The sequence below is a fragment of the Oncorhynchus mykiss genome, chromosome 5 (genome assembly GCF_013265735.2).
Source record: "Oncorhynchus mykiss isolate Arlee chromosome 5, USDA_OmykA_1.1, whole genome shotgun sequence".
Taxonomy (NCBI): domain Eukaryota; kingdom Metazoa; phylum Chordata; class Actinopteri; order Salmoniformes; family Salmonidae; genus Oncorhynchus; species Oncorhynchus mykiss.
The window spans coordinates 82,451,780-82,476,356 of NC_048569.1; the positions used below are offsets into that span (position 1 = coordinate 82,451,780).

Here is a 24,577-nt window from a genome sequence, read left to right on the forward strand (position 1 = left end):
AAAGAAAGAAAGAAAGAAAGAGAGAGAGAGGTGAGGATGGGGATGGGGATAGAAGAAAGAGAGAGAACCAGAAAGAGAAATAGAGAAGATGGGGATAGAAGAGAGAGGGAGAGAGAGAGAGAGAGAACCAGAAAGAGAAAGAGAAAGAGAGAGGGGAAGATGGGGAGAGAGAGAACCAGAAAGAGAAAGAGAGAGGGGAAGACGGGGATAGAAGAGAGAGAGATAGAGAGGGAAAGATGGGGAGAGAGAGAGAACCAGAAAGAGAAAGAGATAAGGAGAAGATGGGGAAAGAGAACCAGAAAGAGAGAGAGGGAAAGACGGGGATAGAAGAGAGAGAGAGAAAGAGAGAGGGAAAGATGGGGAGAGAGAGAGAACCGAAAGAGAAAGAGAAGAGATAGGGGAAGATGGGGATAGAAGAAAGAGAGATAGAGAGATGGAAAGATGGGGGGAGAGAGAGAGAGAGAGAGAGAGAGAGAGATAGAGAGAGAGAGAGAGAGAGAGAGAGAGAGAGAGAGAGAGAGAGAGAGAGAGAGAGAGAGAGAGAGAAAGAGAACCAGAAAGAGAAAGAGAAAGAGAAAGAGAGGGGAAGACGGGTATAGAAAAGAGAGAGAGAGATATAGAGGAAAAGATGGGGGGAGAGAGAGAACCAGAAAGAGAAAGAGGGAGGGGAAGACAGGGATAGAAGAGAGAGAGATAGAGAAAGGGGAAGATGAGGACAGACAGACAGACAGACAGACAGACAGACAGACAGACAGACAGACAGAAAGAAAGAAATAAAGAGAGAGAGAGGTGAGGATGGGGATAGAAGAAAGAGAGAGAACCAGAAAGAGAAAGAGAGTAGATGGGGATAGAAGAGAGAGGGAGAGAGAGAGAGAGAGAACCAGAAAGAGAAAGAGAGAGGGGAAGATGGGGAGAGAGAGAACCAGAAAGAGAAAGAGAGAGGGGAAGACGGGGATAGAAGAGAGAGAGATAGAGAGGGAAAGATGGGGAGAGAGAGAGACTACCACACAAGACAATTCCAGACATGTGTAAATACCAGAGGTCTCCAGGAAAGAGCGAGAGACAAGTGTGTGTTCTACGTCAGAGGGGGAAGAGTGGTCTCAGAGAACCTCAGGATGGATTGAGATAACACTAAATAAACACAGAGAAGGAATGACGGAAAAATTAAGACTTAAAAAGATAAAGCAGAAGACAGTCAAACTAAAGATACCAAAAGACTGGAAAAGAAAGAGGCAAAAAGAGACATGCAAAAAGAGACAGGCAAAAAGAGACATGCAAAAAGAGACATGCAAAAAGAGACAGGCAAAAAGAGACAGGCAAAAAGAGACAGGCAAAAAGAGACATGCAAAAAGAGACAGGCAAAAAGAGACAGGCAAAAAGAGACAGGCAAAAAGAGACATCCAAAAAGAGACAGGCAAAAAGAGACATCCAAAAAGAGACAGGCAAAAAGAGACATGCAAAAAGAGACATGCAAAAAGAGACATCCAAAAAGAGACAGGCAAAAAGAGACAGGCAAAAAGAGACAGGCAAAAAGAGACAGGCAAAAAGAGACAGGCAAAAAGAGACATCCAAAAAGACACAGGCAAAAAGAGACATCCAAAAAGAGACAGGCAAAAAGAGACATCCAAAAAGACACAGGCAAAAAGAGACATCCAAAAAGAGACAGGCAAAAAGAGACATCCAAAAAGACACAGGCAAAAAGAGACATCCAAAAAGAGACAGGCAAAAAGAGACAGGCAAAAAGAGACAGGCAAAAAGAGACAGGCAAAAAGAGACATGCAAAAAGAGACATCCAAAAAGAGACATCCAAAAAGAGACAGGCAAAAAGAGACAGGCAAAAAGAGACAGGCAAAAAGAGACAGGCAAAAAGAGACAGGCAAAAAGAGACATGCAAAAAGAGACATCCAAAAAGAGAAAGGCAAAAAGAGACAGGCAAAAAGAGACATCCAAAAAGAGACATCCAAAAAGAGACAGGCAAAAAGAGACAGGCAAAAAGAGACAGGCAAAAAGAGACAGACAAAAAGAGACAGGCAAAAAGAGACAGGCAAAAAGAGACAGGCAAAAAGAGACAGGCAAAAAGAGACAGGCAAAAAGAGACATCCAAAAAGAGACAGACAAAAAGAGACAACCAAAAAGAGACATCCAAAAAGAGACAGGCAAAAAGAGACATCCAAAAAGAGACAGGCAAAAAGAGACATCCAAAAAGAGACAGGCAAAAAGAGACAGGCAAAAAGACACAGGCAAAAAGAGACATCCAAAAAGAGACAGGCAAAAAGAGACAGGCAAAAAGAGACAGGCAAAAAGAGACAGGCAAAAAGAGACATGCAAAAAGAGACATCCAAAAAGAGACATCCAAAAAGAGACAGGCAAAAAGAGACAGGCAAAAAGAGACAGGCAAAAAGAGACAGGCAAAAAGAGACAGGCAAAAAGAGACATGCAAAAAGAGACATCCAAAAAGAGAAAGGCAAAAAGAGACAGGCAAAAAGAGACATCCAAAAAGAGACATCCAAAAAGAGACAGGCAAAAAGAGACAGGCAAAAAGAGACAGGCAAAAAGAGACAGACAAAAAGAGACAGGCAAAAAGAGACAGGCAAAAAGAGACAGGCAAAAAGAGACAGGCAAAAAGAGACAGACAAAAAGAGACAACCAAAAAGAGACATCCAAAAAGAGACAGGCAAAAAGAGACATCCAAAAAGAGACAGGCAAAAAGAGACATCCAAAAAGAGACAGGCAAAAAGAGACAGGCAAAAAGAGACAGGCAAAAAGAGACAGGCAAAAAGAGACAGGCAAAAAGAGACATCCAAAAAGACACAGGCAAAAAGAGACATCCAAAAAGAGACAGGCAAAAAGAGACATTGAAAAAGAGACAGGCAAAAAGAGACATCCAAAAAGAGACAGGCAAAAAGAGACAACCAAAAAGAGACATCCAAAAAGAGACATCCAAAAAGAGACATCCAAAAAGAGACAGGCAAAAAGAGACAGCTAAAAAGAGACATGCAAAAAGAGACATCCAAAAAGAGACAGGCAAAAAGAGACATCCAAAAAGAGACAGGTAAAAAGGGACATGTAAAAAGAGAAATCCAGAAAGAGACAGGTAAAAAGAGACAGGCAAAAAGAGACAGGCAAAAAGAGACATGCAAAAAGAGACATCCAAAAAGAGACAGGTAAAAAGAGACATGCAAAAAGAGACATGCAAAAAGAGACATCCAAAAAGAGACAGGTAAAAAGAGACATCCAAAAAGAGACATGCAAAAAGAGACATGCAAAAACAGACATCCAAAAAGAGACAGGCAAAAAGAGACATCCAAAAAGAGACATGCAAAAAGAGACATCCAAAAAGAGACATCCAAAAAGAGACAGGCAAAAAGAGACATCCAAAAAGAGACAGGCAAAAAGAGACATGCAAAAAGAGACAGGTAAAAAGAGACATCCAAAAAGCGACAGGTAAAAAGAGACATCCAAAAAGAGACAGGCAAAAAGAGACATCCAAAAAGAGACAGGTAAAAAGAGACATCCAAAAAGAGACAGGCAAAAAGAGACATGCAAAAAGAGACATGCAAAAACAGACATCCAAAAAGAGACAGGTAAAAAGGGACATGTAAAAAGAGACATCCAAAAAGAGACAGGCAAAAAGAGACAGGCAAAAAGAGACATCCAAAAAGAGACAGACAAAAAGAGACAACCAAAAAGAGACATCCAAAAAGAGACAGGCAAAAAGAGACATCCAAAAAGAGACAGGCAAAAAGAGACATCCAAAAAGAGACAGGCAAAAAGAGACAGGCAAAAAGACACAGGCAAAAAGAGACATCCAAAAAGAGACAGGCAAAAAGAGACAGGCAAAAAGAGACAGGCAAAAAGAGACAGGCAAAAAGAGACATGCAAAAAGAGACATCCAAAAAGAGACATCCAAAAAGAGACAGGCAAAAAGAGACAGGCAAAAAGAGACAGGCAAAAAGAGACAGGCAAAAAGAGACAGGCAAAAAGAGACATGCAAAAAGAGACATCCAAAAAGAGAAAGGCAAAAAGAGACAGGCAAAAAGAGACATCCAAAAAGAGACATCCAAAAAGAGACAGGCAAAAAGAGACAGGCAAAAAGAGACAGGCAAAAAGAGACAGACAAAAAGAGACAGGCAAAAAGAGACAGGCAAAAAGAGACAGGCAAAAAGAGACAGGCAAAAAGAGACATCCAAAAAGAGACAGACAAAAAGAGACAACCAAAAAGAGACATCCAAAAAGAGACAGGCAAAAAGAGACATCCAAAAAGAGACAGGCAAAAAGAGACATCCAAAAAGAGACATCCAAAAAGAGACAGGCAAAAAGAGACAGGCAAAAAGAGACAGGCAAAAAGAGACATCCAAAAAGACACAGGCAAAAAGAGACATCCAAAAAGAGACAGGCAAAAAGAGACATTGAAAAAGAGACAGGCAAAAAGAGACAACCAAAAAGAGACATCCAAAAAGAGACAGGCAAAAAGAGACATCCAAAAAGAGACAGGCAAAAAGAGACAACCAAAAAGAGACATCCAAAAAGAGACATCCAAAAAGAGACATCCAAAAAGAGACAGGCAAAAAGAGACAGCTAAAAAGAGACATGCAAAAAGAGACATCCAAAAAGAGACATCCAAAAAGAGACAGGTAAAAAGGGACATGTAAAAAGAGAAATCCAGAAAGAGACAGGTAAAAAGAGACAGGCAAAAAGAGACAGGCAAAAAGAGACATGCAAAAAGAGACATCCAAAAAGAGACAGGTAAAAAGAGACATGCAAAAAGAGACATGCAAAAAGAGACATCCAAAAAGAGACAGGTAAAAAGAGACATCCAAAAAGAGACATGCAAAAAGAGACATGCAAAAACAGACATCCAAAAAGAGACAGGCAAAAAGAGACATCCAAAAAGAGACATGCAAAAAGAGACATCCAAAAAGAGACATCCAAAAAGAGACAGGCAAAAAGAGACATCCAAAAAGAGACAGGCAAAAAGAGACATGCAAAAAGAGACAGGTAAAAAGAGACATCCAAAAAGCGACAGGTAAAAAGAGACATCCAAAAAGAGACAGGCAAAAAGAGACATCCAAAAAGAGACAGGTAAAAAGAGACATCCAAAAAGAGACAGGCAAAAAGAGACATGCAAAAAGAGACATGCAAAAACAGACATCCAAAAAGAGACAGGTAAAAAGGGACATGTAAAAAGAGACATCCAAAAAGAGACAGGCAAAAAGAGACATCCAAAAAGAGACAGGCAAAAAGAGACAACCAAAAAGAGACATCCAAAAAGAGACAGGCAAAAAGAGACATCCAAAAAGAGACAGGCAAAAAGAGACAACCAAAAAGAGACATCCAAAAAGAGACAGGCAAAAAGAGACATCCAAAAAGAGACAGGCAAAAAGAGACAACCAAAAAGAGACAGGCAAAAAGAGACAGGCAAAAAGAGACATCCAAAAAGAGACATCCAAAAAGAGACAGGCAAAAAGAGACATCCAAAAAGAGACAGGTAAACAGAGACAGGTAAAAAGAGACATGCAAAAACAGACATCCAAAAAGAGACATCCAAAAAGAGACAGGCAAAAAGAGACATGCAAAAAGAGACAGGCAAAAAGAGACATCCAAAAAGAGACAGGCAAAAAGAGACATGCAAAAACAGACATCCAAAAAGAGACAGGCAAAAAGAGACATGCAAAAAGAGACAGGCAAAAAGAGACATCCAAAAAGAGACAGGTAAAAAGAGACATCCAAAAAGAGACAGGCAAAAAGAGACAACCAAAAAGAGACAGGCAAAAAGAGACAGGCAAAAAGAGACATCCAAAAAGAGACAGGCAAAAAGAGACATCCAAAAAGAGACAACCAAAAAGAGACATCCAAAAAGAGACAGGCAAAAAGAGACATCCAAAAAGAGACAGGCAAAAAGAGACAACCAAAAAGAGACAACCAAAAAGAGACAGGCAAAAAGAGACATCCAAAAAGAGACATGCAAAAAGAGACAGGCAAAAAGAGACATCCAAAAAGAGACAGGCAAAAAGAGACATCCAAAAAGAGACAGGCAAAAAGAGACAACCAAAAAGAGACATCCAAAAAGAGACAGGCAAAAAGAGACATCCAAAAAGAGACATGCAAAAAGAGACAACCAAAAAGAGACATCCAAAAAGAGACAGGCAAAAAGAGACATCCAAAAAGAGACAGGCAAAAAGAGACAACCAAAAAGAGACATCCAAAAAGACACAGGCAAAAAGAGACATCGAAAAAGAGACAGGCAAAAAGAGACAGGCAAAAAGAGACATCCAAAAAGAGACATCCAAAAAGAGACAGGTAAACAGAGACAGGTAAAAAGAGACATGCAAAAACAGACATCCAAAAAGAGACAGGCAAAAAGAGACATGCAAAAAGAGACATGCAAAAAGAGACATCCAAAAAGAGACAGGCAAAAAGAGACAGGCAAAAAGAGACAGGTAAAAAAGAGACATGGAAAAAGAGACATCCAAAAAGAGACATCCAAAAAGAGACAGGCAAAAAGAGACATCTAACGCTAACCAAGGTTGCCAGGTGCACAGTTTTTCCTCCGACACATTGGTGCGGCTGGCTTCCGGGTTGGATGCGCGCTGTGTTAAGAAGCAGTGCGGCTTGGTTGGGTTGTGTATCGGAGGACGCAGGACTTTCAACCTTTGTCTCTCCCGAGCCCGTACGGGAGTTGTAGCGATGAGACAAGATAGTAGCTACTAAAACAATTGGATACCACGAAATTGGGGAGAATAAGGGGTCAAATGTTAAAAAGAAGTGAGAATTGTCAAGAAAGCAAGAGAAAAGTGGAAATCAAAAAGAAAACATGAAGATAGAGAAAGAGAGAATGAAAGAGGGAATAAAAGAGAGTCAGTCTGCAACAGGAGACGGCAAACAAAGACAATGCAACTGAGACGGGATGCAGGCCATCTAGTGGGTTTAAGCATTAGCACACACACACACGCACAGAAAAACTGACAAACAAACATTAGTTATGTATCCAGTAACAGTACAGTACCTACCAAGAGAAGTAGTCATGATGAAGAGACTTTCAGAGGACTATCCCACTGTGTCTGTCTGGAGAAAAACAAGAGCTGTACACTGCCACTTCCACAGCTCCCTCTGTCTGCTAAACAGATCTTCTCTCGTTCTCTCTCACACTCTCCCTCGCTCCTCTCCTCTCTCTCCCTCCTCTCTCTCTCTCTCTAAAACTCTAAACTTGACTGAATCGCCTTCCTTTGTCTCCTGTGGCTCAGCTGGTCTTGTCCATGTGGAGCTGAAGACTGTCTGCCTCCCTCCCGGCACAAATGAGAGACTCTTTTAAATGAGAGAACTGTATTTTCTCTCCCCCCACTCTATCACTCTCTCACTGCCCCTTTCTCCCCTCTTACTCTCTCTCTCTTCCCTCTTTCGCTCCTCTCTCTGTCTAGTTGCTCTATCGTAAGGCAGCAGTGTGAGCTCTGTTTGAACTCCTGTGGTTGGCAGCAGGCTGAATGAAGTCATTTAGGATCTGGAACAGAACAAAACAGAGACTAACCATGTTCCATTCCTGCACTCCCCGATGGAAAATAGTTCCCTGTTAGCTACAGACTTGTTGTGACACTGCTTGAGTCCGAATTCTCTAGGAGGGAGCGAGGGAGGGAGGAGAGGAATAGGCCCCCTCCCCTTCTCTCTCTTCCCCTTCTTCTCTCTCACTGACCACTCTGCATTGTCTCCTACAATCTGTTTCCTCCAATCAAAAGGCCTTCCTGAAGGTCAGGGGTCGCTCGAGTCCTTTTAAGGCGGTGGAGGGTGTTGAACTCAGGGTTCTATAGCCTCTCTGTCAGGGCATGTGTCACTACTCCCACCATCTGCTGCCCAAACACACATACACACGCACACACGTGTGCACGCACAGGCATACACACAAACAGGCATGGAGACATACTGACCGTGTTTCCTGCTACGTAAAATCTGATTGTGTTAGAGCTGATCTCTTTTTTACTACTAACATATGATACTCAACCTATTTTACTTGTCCTATTCTATCATCACAAGCTCTGCTTGCTGCTCGTCAGTCAGGAGTTACCGTTATGAGGAATGTGAATCTAACATCATGATCCCTGCTAGTACAGTATGTATCATTTATCTTATTACAGTACTTCTCATGGTTTACTGTAGTGAGTTAGACTCTCCTTTCCCATGTCATTCTACAGCAGCACTACTCTACAGCTGTACTGTTAGCCAGCCTGCCAGCTTAGTAGAGTCTGACACTGGCACAGTCAGTGTAGTCAGCTCAGCTTTCCCCATTGTGACTGTGTCTGTGCCTCGATTTAGGTCGGCCAAAACTATAAATGGCGGTGTTCGTCTTAGCAATCTCATTGGAATAAAGACCTCCTCCGTTCCTGTCATTATTGAAAGAGATTGCGATAATATCTTACATCTCAAAATAGGACTACTTAATGTTGGATCCCTCACTTCCAAGGCAGTCATAGTCAATGACCATAACCTTGATTTGATTGGCCTGACTGAAACATGGCTCAAGCCTAATGACTTTACTGTGTTAAATGAGGCCTCCCTTCCTTAATACACTAGTGTACCGCAAAGGTGCAGATGTTACTAACATTTATGACATCAAAACGAAAGACTGTGTTTTTGTATTTTGAGCTTCTAGTCATGAAATCCATGCAGCCTAACTCAATCACTTTTAATAGTATACAGTGTTCCTCACTGAGTTCCCTGAATTTCTATCGGAGCTTGTAGTCATCGCAGATAATATTCCAATTTTTGATTACTTCAATTTTCACATGGAAAAGTCCACAGACCCACTCCAAAAGGCCTTCGGAGCAATCATCTACTCAGTGGGTTTTGTCCAACATGTCTCCAGACCTACGCATTGCCACAGTCATACCCTGGATCTAGTTGTGTCCCGTGGAATAAATATTGTGGAACTAAATGTTTTTCCTCATAATCCTGGACTATTGGACCATCATCTTATAACCTTTGCAATCAAAACAAATCTCCTACTCAAATCAAATCAAATTTTATTTGTCACATACACATGGTTAGCAGATGTTAATGCGAGTGTAGCGAAATGCTTGTGCTTCTAGTTCCGACAATGCAGTAATAACCAACAAGTAATCTAGCTAACAATTCCAAAACTACTACCTTATAGACACAAGTGTAAGGGGATAAAGAATATGTACATAAAGATATATGAATGAGTGATGGTACAGAGCGGCATAGGCAAGATACAGTAGATGGTATTGAGTGCAGTATATACATATGAGATGAGTATGTAAACAAAGTGGCATAGTTAAAGTGGCTAGTGATACATGTATTACATAAAGATGCAGTAGATGATATAGAGTACAGTTAATACATATACATATGAGATGAATAATGTAGGGTATGTAAACATTATATTAGGTAGCATTGTTTAAAGTGGCTAGTGATATATTTTACATCATTCCCATTATTAAAGTGGCTGGAGTTGAGTCAGTGTGTTGGCAGCAGCCACTCAATGTTAGTGGTGGCTGTTTAACAGTCTGATGGCCTTGAGATTGAAAAACAGCTTCTGTCTCTCGGTCCCAGCTTTGATGCACCTGTACTGACCTCGCCTTCTGGATGATAGCGGGGTGAACAGGCAGTGGCTCGGGTGGTTGTTGTCCTTGATGATCTTTATGGCCTTCCTGTGACATCGGGTGGTGTAGGTGTCCTGGAGGGCAGGTAGTTTGCCCCCGGTGATGCGTTGTGCAGACCTCACTACCCTCTGGAGAGCCTTACGGTTGTGGGCGGAGCAGTTGCCGTACCAGGCGGTGATACAGCCCGACAGGATGTCGCATCTGTAGAAGTTTGTGAGTGCTTTTGGTGACAAGCCAAATTTCTTCAGCCTCCTGAGGTTGAAGAGGCGCTGCTGCGCCTTCTTCACGATGCTGTCTGTGTGGGTGGACCAATTCAGTTTGTCTGTGATGTGTACGCCGAGGAACTTAAAACTTACTACCCTCTCCACTACTGTTCCATCGATGTGGATAGGGGGGTGTTCCCTCTGCTGTTTCCTGAAGTCCACAATCATCTCCTTAGTTTTGTTGACGTTGAGTGTGAGGTTATTTTCCTGACACCACACTCCGAGGGCCCTCATCTCCTCCCTGTAGGCCGTCTCGTCGTTGTTGGTAATCAAGCCTACCACTGTTGTGTCGTCCGCAAACTTGATGATTGAGTTGGAGGCGTGCATGGCCACGCAGTCATGGGTGAACAGGGAGTACAGGAGAGGGCTCAGTACGCACCCTTGTGGGGCCCCAGTGTTGAGGATCAGCAGGGTGGAAATGTTGTTGCCTACCCTCACCACCTGGGGGCGGCCCGTCAGGAAGTCCAGTACCCAGTTGCACAAGGCGGGGTCGAGACCCAGGGTCTCGAGCTTGATGTCGAGCTTGGAGGGCACTATGGTGTTAAATGCCGAGCTGTAGTCGATGAACAGCATTCTCACATAGGTATTCCTCTTGTCCAGATGGGTTAGGGCAGTGTGCAGTGTGGTTGAGATTGCATCGTCTGTGGACCTATTTGGGCGGTAAGCAAATTGAAGTAGGCCTAGGGTGTCAGGTAGGGTGGAGGTGATACTGTCCTTGACTAGTCTCTCAAAGCACTTCATGATGACGGAAGTGAGTAGTCGTTTAGCTCAGTTACCTTAGCTTTCTTGGGAACAGGAACAATGGTGGCCCTCTTGAAGCATGTGGGAACAACAGACTGGGATAGGGATTGATTGAATATGTCCGTATGTCCAGCTGGTCTGCGCAAGCTCTGAGGGCTGGGGATGCCGTCTGGGCCTGCAGCCTTGCGAGGGTTGACACGTTTAAATGTTTTCCTCACGTCGGCTGCAGTGAAGGAGAGTCCGCATGTTTTAGTTGCGGGCCGTGTCAGTGGCACTGTATTGTCCTCAAAGCAGGCAAAAAAGTTATTTAGTCTGCCTGGGAGCAAGACATCCTGGTCCGTGACGGGGCTGGTTTTCTTTTTGTAATCCGTGATTGACTGTAGACCCTGCCACATACCTCTTGTGTCTGAGCCGTTGAATTGAGATTCTACTTTGTCTCTATACTGACGCTTAGCTTGTTTGATTGCCTTGCGGAGGGAATAGTTACACTGTTTGTATTCGGTCATGTTTCCGGTCACCTTGCCCTGATTAAAAGCAGTGGTTCGGGCTTTCAGTTTCACGCGAATGCTGCCATCAATCCACGGTTTCTGGTTTGGGAATGTTTTAATCGTTGCTATGGGAACGACAGCTTCAACGCACGTTCTAATGAACTCGCTCACCGAATCAGCGTATTCGTCAATGTTGTTGTCTGACGCAATACGAAACATATCCCAGTCCACGTGATGGAAGCAGTCTTGGAGTGTGGAATCAGATTGGTCGGACCAGCGTTGAACAGACCTCAGCGCGGGAGCTTCTTGTTTTAGTTTCTGTCTGTAGGCAGGGATCAACAAAATGGAGTCATGGTCAGCTTTTCCGAAAGGAGGGCGGGGCAGGGCCTTATATGCGTCGCGGAAGTTAGAATAGCAGTGATCCAAGGTTTTTCCAGCCCTGGTTGCACAATCGATATGCTGATAAAATTTAGGGAGTCTTGTTTTCAGATTAGCCTTGTTAAAATCCCCAGCTACAATGAATGCAGCCTCCGGATAAATGGATTCCAGTTTGCAAAGAGACAAATAAAGTTTGTTCAGAGCCATCGATGTGTCTGCTTGGGGGGGAATATATACGGCTGTGATTATAATCAAAGAGAATTCCCTTGGTAGATAATGCGGTCGACATTTGATTGTGAGGAATTCTAAATCAGGTGAACAGAAGGACTTGAGTACCTGTATGTTGTTATGATCACACCACGTCACGTTAACCATGAAGCATACGCCCCCGCCCCTCTTCTTACCAGAAAGATGTTTGTTTCTGTCTGCGCGATGCGTGGAGAAACCAGCTGGCTGCACCGACTCCGATAGCATCTCTCCAGTGAGCCATGTTTCCGTGAAGCAAGCCGCAAGCCGCACTATAAATTCTCAGACAACCCAAAGATTGCTAGATGCCCTTCCAGACTCCCTCCACCTACCCAAGGACATCGGAGTACAAAAATCAGTTAACCACCTAACCGAGGATCTAAATTTAACCTTGCGTAAAACCCTAGATGCAGTCGCACCTCTAAAAACAAAAAACATTTGTCACAATAAATGATCTCCCTGGTATACAGAAAATACCTGAGCACTGATGCAAGCTTCAAGAAAATTGAAACAGTAATGGCGCGCCACCAAACTGGAAGTCTTCTGACTGGCTTGGAAAGACAGTATGGTGCAATGTCGAGGAGCCTTCACTGCTGCTTGATCAGCCTACTTTTCCAAGCTAATTGAAGAGAATAAAAACAATCCAACATTTATTTTTGATACTGTTGCAAAACCAACTAAAAAGCACAATTTCCCAAAAGAAGATGGCCTTGACTTCAGCAGTGATGAATTCATGAACTTCTTTGACAAAAAGTTCACGATCATTAGGAAGCAAATTACAGACTCCTCTTTGAATCTGCATATTTCTCTAAAAATCACTTGTCCTGGGTCTGCACAGACCTGCCAGGACCTGGGATCAATAGAGACTATCAAGTTTTTTTATCCTGTATCTCTCGACACATTCACAAAAATAGTAATGTCCTCTAAACCTTCCTACTGGCCCCTATTCCAACTAAACTACTGAAAGAGCTACTTCCTGTGCTTGGCCCTCCTATGTTGAATAAAATAAACGGCTTCCTATCCTCCAGATGTGTACCAAACTCACTAAAAGTGGTAGTAACAAAGCCTCTCCTGAAAAAGCCAAACCTTGACACAGAAAATTTGTAAAAAAAATAATATCAGCTTATATCAAATCTCTCTAAAAAATGTTTGAAATAGCTGTTGCCCATTCACTGCCTTCCTGAAGACAAATAATGTATACAAAACGCTCCAGTCTGGTTTAAGACCCCATCATATTCCTGAGACTGCACTCATGAAGGTGGTAAATTACCTTTTAATGGCGTCAGACCAAGGCTCTGCATCTGTCCTCGGGCTCCTAGACCTTAGTGCCACTTTTGACATCATCGATCACCACATTATTTTGGAGAGATTGGAAACCCTAATTGGTCTACACGGACAAGTTCTTGCCTGGTTTAGATCTTATCTGTCGGAAAGATATCAGTTAATCTCGGTGGGTGGTTTGTCCTGACAAATCATTTGTAAGTTTCAGTGTTCCTCAAGTTTCCGTTAGACTCTTGACTAGAACCAAAAAATGTGATCATATTACTCAAGTGCTAACCTCTGGCTTCCTGTTAAGGCTAGGGCTGATTTCAAGGTCTTACTGCAAACCTACACATCATTACATGGACTTGCTCCTACCTACATATCTCTCCGATTTTGTCCTTCCATACATACAGTACCTACACGTACGCTACGGTCACAAGATGCAGGCCTCCTTATTGTCCCTAGAACTTCTAAGCAAACAGCTGGAGGCAGGGCTTTCTCCTATAGAGATCAATTGTTATGGAATGGTCTGCCTATCTATATGAGAGACGCAGACTCGGTTTCAACCTTTAAGTCTTTACTGAAGATTAATCTCTTCAGTATGTCCAATGATTGAGTATAGTCTGACCCAGGGGTGTGAAGGTGAAAAGCGAGGAACTGGAGTAACAAACCGTCCGGCACTGCCTGACCATCCCTAGGAGGGGTGCGTCATGTCATGCCAGGCATTTTTCGCTATACTCGACTTGAGTGGGTTGATTCACTGACGGTGATCTTCCTGTCCGATTTTGCACACCCTTGGGCTCGTGTGGTGGAAGAGATCTTCGTAGGCTATACTCAGCCTTGTCTCAGGTAGTAAGTTGGTGGTCTGTTGATATCCCTCTAGGGGTGTGGGGGCTGTGCTTTGGCAAATTGGGTGGTGTTATATCCTGCCTGGTTGGTCCTGTCGGAAAGGGCCACAGTGTCCCCCGACTCCCACTGTCTCAGCCTCCAGTATCTATACTGCAATAGTCTGTGTGCTGGGTGGCTAGGATCAGTCTGTCCTATCTGGTGAAATTCTCCTGTCTTATCTGGTGTCCTGTGTGAATTTAAGTATGCTCCCTCTAATTCTCCCATCTCTCTCTCCCTTCCCTCCCATCCTTTCCTGGAGGACCTGCGCCCTAAGACCATGCCTCAGGACTACCTGGCCTGATGACTCCCCATCCCTAGTCCATCTGGTCATACTGCTGATCCTGTTCCTGCTGTTTTGCCTGTGGCTATGGAACCCTGACCTGTTCACCAGACATGCTACCTTGTCCGGGACCTTTCTAGGCAGTTTTTCCTAGCCACCGTGCTTCTACATCTGCATTGCTTGCTTATTTGCTGTTTTAGGCTCTGTTTCTGTATAAGCACTTTGTGACATCTGCTGATATAAAAAGGGCTTTAAAAATACATTTGATTTGATTTGATACTCTACACCAGTACTCCACACCAACACTCTACACCAATACTCCACACCAATACTCCACACCAATACTCCACACCAATACTCTACACCAATACTCCACACCAATACTCCACACCAATACTCCACACCAATACTCTACACCAATACTCCACACCAATACTGCACACCAACACTCTACACCAATAATCCACACCAATACTCCACACCAATACTCTACACCAATACTCCACACCAATACTCCACACCAATACTCTACACCAGTACTCTACACCAATACCAATACCAGTACTCCACACCAGTACTCTACACCAATACTCCACATCAATACTCCACACCAGTACTCTACACCAGTACTCTACACCGGCACTCTACACCAGTACTCTACACCAGTACTCCACACCAGTACTCCACACCAGTACTCTACACCAATACCAATACCAGTACTCCACACCAGTACTCTACACCAATACTAAACATCAATACTCCACACCAGTACTCCACACCAGTACTCTACACCAGTACTCCACACCAGTACTCCACACCAAGTACTCTACACCAATACCAATACCAGTACTCCACACCAGTACTCTACACCAATACTCCACATCAATACTCCACACCAGTACTCCACACCAGTACTCTACACCAGTACTCCACACCAGTACTCTACACCAATACCAATACCAGTACTCCACACCAGTACTCTACACCAATACTCCACATCAATACTCCACACCAGTACTCCACACCAGTACTCTACACCAGTACTCCACACCAGTACTCTACACCAGTACTCCACACCAGTACTCCACACCAGTACTCCACACGAGTACTCTACACCAGTACTCCACACCAGTACTCCACACCAGTACTCCACACCAGTACTCTACACCAATGCTGGATGGATAAACTCCACATTAAGACTAGTAAATACAAATATTCCAGACTCCTGCCCTAGTCAAAGCCCGCATGCACACACACTCCCCTCTCCTTCCCCAATCCCCAGCCCCCATGTAATGGCTCTGGAGAGAGAGAGAGAGAGAGAGAGAGAGAGAGAGTGAGAGAGAGAGAGAGAGGTGGGAACCTGTGCTGGAGAGGCATGGGTGCAGGGAGGACATGTTTAGGAGTCGTTGCGTCTGGTGTTGCAGTAGTCACTCCCCACATCACAGCAGTGGCTCAGGGTAAAAATGTGATTATGATAATAGCAGTAAACACAATAACTAAAAATCATTAAATGAAGGAATGTACAATGCCATCCAGGTCCTAATATGGCTGTCGAGTTTCCCAGACTATGATGGGAAAACAGGAAGCTGTGTCTGCTCAGAAACTCTGCAGAGAAAAATACCTTTGTTCACTACTTTGTCCCAAATAGAACCCTATTACCTATATGGTGCACTACTTATGACCATGGACCATAGGGCTCTGGTCATAAGCAGTGCATTATAAAGGGTAAAGGGTGCCATTTGGGATGTGATGGTAAAAGGACCTCACACAACAGTCCTCTCTCAATGCACTCACCTTTTTTTGTCTGGTAAATATATTGACACTAAACAGGCTGTTTTACCCTTTAAAGGTTGTGTTCTGCTGTTATCTTTGTGTTTGATACAAAGCAGAGCGGGAACAGTCTAAACATCAGTCAGGAGGTTTGACATTCATTCTCCTTCTCAGTGAATGGGTTCCAGGGCCTGCTGCCTTGCCTTGTGAAGGTCACTGTTAGTCTGTATTAGACAGGGTCATGACTGATGTAGCCTAATTCAGGACAAACTGAAAGGTAAAAGGACTGAAAGGTGAATGCCTACTCTCACACGCACGCACCCTCCCTCTCTCTCTCACAGACACACACACACAGCTAGAGTCTATTGAGTAAAAATGTGGTGGATATAAACTGCAGCATGAAGTCGACTGTTTACTTTGACCAAATTCCTTTTCAAAACAATGACAAAGCTTATGTCCACACACACACACACACACACACACACACACACACACACACACACACACACACACACACACACACACACACACACACACACACACACACACACACACACACACACACACACACTCCCTTCAGGATGTGTACCCTAGTGGTTTCTACAGGAAGTCAAACCAGCTACACCAACGATTATATATTATATTGACAAGATAGTCCAGTGACCGCACTAACAATGAAAATACATGTCCTCAAAAATGGAAGGCAGGCGGCAGGAGGCGAGATCAGTTCGGACCATTCTAGCCAATGAGAGAGCAGATACGTGTGTGAACAACAGGCACAGCTCCGATATAAAGTTTTTTTTTTTCTCCAAAGTTGCCAAAATCCCAAGTGCGTCCACTTATATCAGTGCATTCGTAACAACATAACCATTAGATAACTTCTACTCAATGAAATAAGCCTCACATAGCAAACTAGAAATTAAATTTTTGTTGACCAAATTAGACACTCTCTCAATTCCGTGGTCTTATTTTCGTTGACAGATTTTGGGCGGAGTAAACGGTCTCGCTTCGCCTCTTCCTCTCTGGCTACACTCAGCCCATCTCCCAGCAGGACAGGAAGTGAGTGTACATCCTGCCAACAGAGGTCACTTCCTCTCTTTACAGTGAACTAATTATAGCCTAATTTAAAGTATCAGCTGGACTGGCTTCTCTCAAAGGGATAGAATGAGAATAATCTCTTTATTTTCCCCTGTTACCCTGTTGTCACAGACCATAATATCCTAAACAGGACAATGAACACACAATGAATCTTACCAAACTCCTATCTTCTCCATATTAAGTTACCTATTCTTCTATAGTCTACATGGTTCCTGCACCTAGCCAAATCCCCCCATGCCCTCTTTCAGTATTACATAATGCAACCATGTGTGCATCATCAACGGAGAGGCCAGGTGCAGAGGGTATAGTGGGGGTATAACAGTGAGGATACAATTAAGCAATAAGGCCCGAGGGGGTGTGGTATATGGCAAATGTACCCCGGCTAAGGGCTGTTCTTATGCACGACGCAGAGTGCCTGGATACTGCCATTAGCCACGGTATATTGTCCATAGATCACAAACCCCCTAGGTGACTTATTGCTATTATAAACTGGTTACCAACGTAATTAGAGCAGTAAAAATACATGTTTTGACATACGCATGTTATATCTGATATACAACGTCTGTCAGCCAATCAGCATCCAGGAGCCAAACTACCTGGTTTATAATAGGTTATGCATGCCAGTTTAGGATTCCACCCTGCCTCTGAACCCTGGCCAGCAGCAATCACAGCACTGTTTTTTGGGTTAACACTGGGTCTTCATTCCAACCAAGCAGAAACATCTCTCTCTCTCTCTCTCTCTCTCTCTCTCTCTCTCTCTCTCTCTCTCTCTCTCTCTCTCTCTCTCTCTCTCTCTCTCTCTCTCGCACATGGACACGGACACGGACACAGACACAGACAGACACGCACGCACGCACGCACACGCACACGCACACACACACACACACACACACCCACACCCACACACAGTAACAGAGTGTAAATGTACCTTGTGATATTCCGCTCTTCTCCCAATGTCCTTCTCCTGGCCTCAAGTAAGAGAACACTGGGAAACTTTTCACTGGGGAAGAGTGAAGATGTCTGTTCAGATATAATAACGCACACACATCTTTTAATAACAAAATGCACTCTCTCCTACCATAGGGCGTTGGAGGAGAGATAGGAAATGCTGGTGTGGACGGGACTATGTCACAGCTGTCCGTTACTGGAGTCTGTCCTTCATAGTCCACACTGTCCATCCTGGAGAGACGACCACACTGTAACACAGACACACCAGACAGATAGACAGACAGGCGGACAGACAGGCAGGCAGGCAGGCAGGCAGACAGACAGACAGACAGACAGACAGACAGACAGACAGACAGACAGACAGACAGACAGGCATAAAGGCAGACAGGCATAAAGGCAGACAGGCAGATAGACAGGCAGACAGACGGACAGACAGGCAGATAGACTGACATCAGTCTTGTGATCAGTGTGTGTAGCTACTCTCTGTGTTGTAATGTAAACAGTCAGGCCATTCATGCTGCCGTGCCATAAGAATGGGTGTGAGAGCAGATCTGTGGCCCAAATGGCACCCTATTCTCTATATAGTACACTACTTTTACCAGGGCCTGCTTAGCGCTCTGGCCCAAATAGTGCATTATATATGGAATTGAGTGCCATTTGGGACGCAGGCAAGGAATCTCAGCTATTTAGACAAACCACTACAGTTCTACTTCACTCAAACTAACACATTAACTACTGTCCTATAAAGTGAATTCAATGTCAATTAATCACAAACTAAACCAGGTGTTTTTAAGGTAGATTAACCATGAACACAGCCAGGTGTTTAAAGTAGATAAACCATGAACACAGTAAATTGTTTTAAAGTAGATTAACCATGAATATAGCCAGGTGTTTTTAAGGTAGATTAACCATGAACAAAGCCAGGTGTTTAAAGTAGATAAACCATGAACACAGTAAATTGTTTTAAAGTAGATTAACCATGAACAAAGCCAGGTGTTTTTAAGGTAAATTAACCATGAACAAAGCCAGGTGTGTTTAAAGTAGATTAACCATGAACATAGCCAGGTGTTTTTAAGGTAGATTAACCAAGAACATAACCAGGTGTTTTTAAAGTAGATTAACCATGAACATAGCCAGGTGTTTTTAAAGTAGATTAACCAAGAACATAACCAGGTGTTTTTAAGGTAAATTAACCATGAACAAAGCCAGGTGTGTTTAAAGTAGATTAACCATGAACATAGCCAGGTGTTTTTAAGGTAGATTAACCATGAACATAACCAGGTGTTTTTAAAGTAGATTAACCATGAACATAGCCAGGTGTTTTTAAGGTAGATTAACCATGAACATAGCCAGGTGTTTTTAAAGTAGATTAACCATGAACATAGCCAGGTGTTTTTAAGGTAGATTAACCATGAACATAGCCAGGTGTTTTTAAAGTAGATTAACCAAGAACATAACCAGGTGTTTTTAAAGTAGATTAACCATGAACATAGCGCCAGGTGTTTTTAAAGTAGATTAACCATGAACAAAGCCAGGTGTTTTTAAAGTAGATTAACCATGAACATAGCCAGGTGTTTTTAAGGTAGATTAACCATGAACATAGCCAGGTGTTTTTAAAGTAGATTAACCATGAACATAGCCAGGTGTTTTTAAGGTAGATTAACCATGAACATAACCAGGTGTTTTTAAAGTAGATTAACCAAGAACATAGCGCCAGGTGTGTTTAAAGTAGATTAACCATGAACATAGCCAGGTGTTTTTAAAGTAGATTAACCATGAACATAGCCAGGTGTTTTTAAAGTAGATTAACCATGAACATAGCCAGGTGTTTTTAAAGTAGATTAACCAAGAACATAACCAGATGTTTTAAAGTAGATTAACCATGAACATAGCCAGGTGTTTTTAAAGTAGATTAACCATGAACATAGCCAGGTGTTTTTAAGGTAGATTAACCATGAACATAGCCAGGTGTTTTTAAGGTAGATTAACCATGAACATAGCCAGGTGTTTTTAAAGTAGATTAACCATGAACATAGCCAGGTGTTTTAAAGTAGATTAACCATGAACATAGCCAGGTGTTTTTAAAGTAGATTAACCATGAACATAGCCAGGTGTTTTTAAGGTAGATTAACCATGAACATAGCCAGGTGTTTTAAAGTAGATTAACCATGAACATAGCGCCAGGTGTGTTTAAAGTAGATTAACCATGAACATAGCCAGGTGTTTTTAAAGTAGATTAACCAAGAACATAACCAGATGTTTTAAAGTAGATTAACCATGAACATAGCCAGGTGTTTTTAAAGTAGATTAACCATGAACATAGCCAGGTGTTTTTAAGGTAGATTAACCATGAACATAGCCAGGTGTTTTTAAGGTAGATTAACCATGAACATAGCCAGGTGTTTTTAAAGTAGATTAACCATGAACATAGCCAGGTGTTTTTAAGGTAGATTAACCATGAACATAGCCAGGTGTTTTTAAGGTAGATTAACCATGAACATAACCAGGTGTTTTTAAAGTAGATTAACCATGAACATAACCAGGTGTTTTTAAAGTAGATTAACCATGAACATAACCAGGTGTTTTTAAAGTAGATTAACCATGTACATAGCCAGGTGTTTTTAAAGTAGATTAACCATGAACATAGCCAGGTGTTTTTAAAGTAGATTAACCATGAACATAACCAGGTGTTTTTAAAGTAGATTAACCATGAACATAGCGCCAGGTGTTTTTAAAGTAGATTAACCATGAACATAGCGCCAGGTGTGTTTAAAGTAGATTAACCATGAACATAGCCAGGTGTGTTTAAAGTAGATTAACCATGAACATAGCGCCAGGTGTGTTTAAAGTAGATTAACCAAGAACATAACCAGGTGTTTTTAAAGTAGATTAACCATGAACATAGCCAGGTGTTTTTAAAGTAGATTAACCATGAACAAAGCCAGGTGTGTTTAAAGTAGATTAACCATGAACATAACCAGGTGTTTTTAAAGTAGATTAACCAAGAACATAGCGCCAGGTGTGTTTAAAGTAGATTAACCATGAACATAGCCAGGTGTTTTTAAAGTAGATTAACCAAGAACATAACCAGGTGTTTTTAAAGTAGATTAACCAAGAACATAACCAGGTGTTTTTAAAGTAGATTAACCAAGAACATAACCAGATGTTTTAAAGTAGATTAACCATGAACATAGCCAGGTGTTTTTAAAGTAGATTAACCATGAACATAACCAGATGTTTTAAAGTAGATTAACCATGAACATAGCGCCAGGTGTTTTTAAAGTAGATTAACCATGAACATAACCAGGTGTTTTTAAAGTAGATTAACCATGAACATAACCAGGTGTTTTTAAAGTAGATTAACCATGAACATAGCCAGGTGTTTTTAAAGTAGATTAACCATGAACATAGCCAGGTGTTTTTAAAGTAGATTAACCATGAACATAACCAGGTGTTTTTAAAGTAGATTAACCATGAACATAACCAGGTGTTTTTAAAGTAGATTAACCATGAACATAACCAGGTGTTTTTAAAGTAGATTAACCATGAACATAGCCAGGTGTTTTTAAAGTAGATTAACCATGAACATAGCCAGGTGTTTTTAAAGTAGATTAACCATGAACATAGCCAGGTGTTTTTAAAGTAGATTAACCATGAACATAGCCAGGTGTTTTTAAAGTAGATTAACCATGAACATAGCCAGGTGTTTTTAAAGTAGATTAACCATGAACATAGCGCCAGGTGTGTTTAAAGTAGATTAACCATGAACATAGCCAGGTGTTTTTAAAGTAGATTAACCATGAACATAGCCAGGTGTTTTTAAAGTAGATTAACCATGAACATAGCCAGGTGTTTTTAAAGTAGATTAACCATGAACATAACCAGGTGTTTTTAAAGTAGATTAACCATGAACATAGCCAGGTGTTTTTAAAGTAGATTAACCATGAACATAGCGCCAGGTGTGTTTAAAGTAGATTAACCATGAACATAGCGCCAGGTGTTTTTAAAGTAGATTAACCATGAACATAGCCAGGTGTTTTTAAGGTAGATTAACCATGAACATAACCAGGTGATTTTAAAGTAGATTAACCATGAACATAGCGCCAGGTGTTTTTAAAGTAGATTAACCATGAACATAACCAGGTGTTTTTAAAGTAGATTAACCATGAACATAGCCAGGTGTTTTTAAAGTAGATTAACCATGAACATAACCAGGTGTTTTTAAAGTAGATTAACCATGAACATAACCAGGTGTTTTTAAAGTAGATTAACCATGAACATAACCAGGTGTTTTTAAAGTAGATTAACCATGAACATAGCCAGGTGTTTTTAAAGTAGATTAACCATGAACATAGCCAGGTGTTTTTAAAGTAGATTAACCATGAACATAGCCAGGTGTTTTTAAAGTAGATTAACCATGAACATAGCCAGGTGTTTTTAAAGTAGATTAACCATGAACATAGCCAGGTGTTTTTAAAGTAGATTAACCATGAACATAGCGCCAGGTGTGTTTAAAGTAGATTAACCATGAACATAGCCAGGTGTTTTTAAAGTAGATTAACCATGAACATAGCCAGGTGTTTTTAAAGTAGATTAACCATGAACATAGCCAGGTGTTTTTAAAGTAGATTAACCATGAACATAACCAGGTGTTTTTAAAGTAGATTAACCATGAACATAGCCAGGTGTTTTTAAAGTAGATTAACCATGAACATAGCGCGAGGTGTGTTTAAAGTAGATTAACCATGAACATAGCGCCAGGTGTTTTTAAAGTAGATTAACCATGAACATAGCCAGGTGTTTTTAAGGTAGATTAACCATGAACATAGCCAGGTGTTTTTAAGGTAGATTAACCATGAACATAGCGCCAGGTGTTTTTAAAGTAGATTAACCATGAACATAGCCAGGTGTTTTTAAAGTAGATTAACCATGAACATAGCCAGGTGTTTTTAAAGTAGATTAACCATGAACATAGCCAGGTGTTTTTAAAGTAGATTAACCATGAACATAACCAGGTGTTTTTAAAGTAGATTAACCATGAACATAGCGCCAGGTGTTTTTAAAGTAGATTAACCATGAACATAGCCAGGTGTTTTTAAAGTAGATTAACCATGAACATAACCAGATGTTTTAAAGTAGATTAACCATGAACATAGCGCCAGGTGTTTTTAAAGTAGATTAACCATGAACATAACCAGGTGTTTTTAAAGTAGATTAACCATGAACATAGCCAGGTGTTTTTAAAGTAGATTAACCATGAACATAGCCAGGTGTTTTTAAAGTAGATTAACCATGAACATAGCCAGGTGTTTTTAAAGTAGATTAACCATGAACATAACCAGGTGTTTTTAAAGTAGATTAACCATGAACATAACCAGGTGTTTTTAAAGTAGATTAACCATGAACATAACCAGGTGTTTTTAAAGTAGATTAACCATGAACATAGCCAGGTGTTTTTAAAGTAGATTAACCATGAACATAGCCAGGTGTTTTTAAAGTAGATTAACCATGAACATAGCCAGGTGTTTTTAAAGTAGATTAACCATGAACATAGCCAGGTGTTTTTAAAGTAGATTAACCATGAACATAGCCAGGTGTTTTTAAAGTAGATTAACCATGAACATAGCGCCAGGTGTGTTTAAAGTAGATTAACCATGAACATAGCCAGGTGTTTTTAAAGTAGATTAACCATGAACATAGCCAGGTGTTTTTAAAGTAGATTAACCATGAACATAGCCAGGTGTTTTTAAAGTAGATTAACCATGAACATAACCAGGTGTTTTTAAAGTAGATTAACCATGAACATAGCCAGGTGTTTTTAAAGTAGATTAACCATGAACATAGCGCCAGGTGTGTTTAAAGTAGATTAACCATGAACATAGCGCCAGGTGTTTTTAAAGTAGATTAACCATGAACATAGCCAGGTGTTTTTAAGGTAGATTAACCATGAACATAACCAGGTGATTTTAAAGTAGATTAACCATGAACATAGCGCCAGGTGTTTTTAAAGTAGATTAACCATGAACATAACCAGGTGTTTTTAAAGTAGATTAACCATGAACATAGCCAGGTGTTTTTAAAGTAGATTAACCATGAACATAACCAGGTGTTTTTAAAGTAGATTAACCATGAACATAACCAGGTGTTTTTAAAGTAGATTAACCATGAACATAACCAGGTGTTTTTAAAGTAGATTAACCATGAACATAGCCAGGTGTTTTTAAAGTAGATTAACCATGAACATAGCCAGGTGTTTTTAAAGTAGATTAACCATGAACATAGCCAGGTGTTTTTAAAGTAGATTAACCATGAACATAGCCAGGTGTTTTTAAAGTAGATTAACCATGAACATAGCCAGGTGTTTTTAAAGTAGATTAACCATGAACATAGCGCCAGGTGTGTTTAAAGTAGATTAACCATGAACATAGCCAGGTGTTTTTAAAGTAGATTAACCATGAACATAGCCAGGTGTTTTTAAAGTAGATTAACCATGAACATAGCCAGGTGTTTTTAAAGTAGATTAACCATGAACATAACCAGGTGTTTTTAAAGTAGATTAACCATGAACATAGCCAGGTGTTTTTAAAGTAGATTAACCATGAA

The 24,577-nt window shown here is 41.3% G+C and overlaps 1 protein-coding gene across 3 annotated transcripts in view; it reads right to left on the reverse strand.

The window, feature by feature from the left end:
* The window catches only part of si:ch211-191a24.3 (tensin-3), a 103,109-nt gene that overhangs the window by 18,565 nt on the left and 59,967 nt on the right, over positions 1-24,577 (reverse strand). For all 3 annotated transcript variants that reach the window (XM_036978553.1, XM_021604524.2, XM_036978552.1), the window contains 2 exons: positions 18,105-18,222; positions 17,955-18,026 (listed from right to left, as the gene is read on the reverse strand). In XM_036978553.1, the coding sequence (XP_036834448.1) occupies positions 17,955-18,026; positions 18,105-18,222 (190 nt within the window). The remainder of the gene's footprint in view (positions 1-17,954; positions 18,027-18,104; positions 18,223-24,577) is intronic.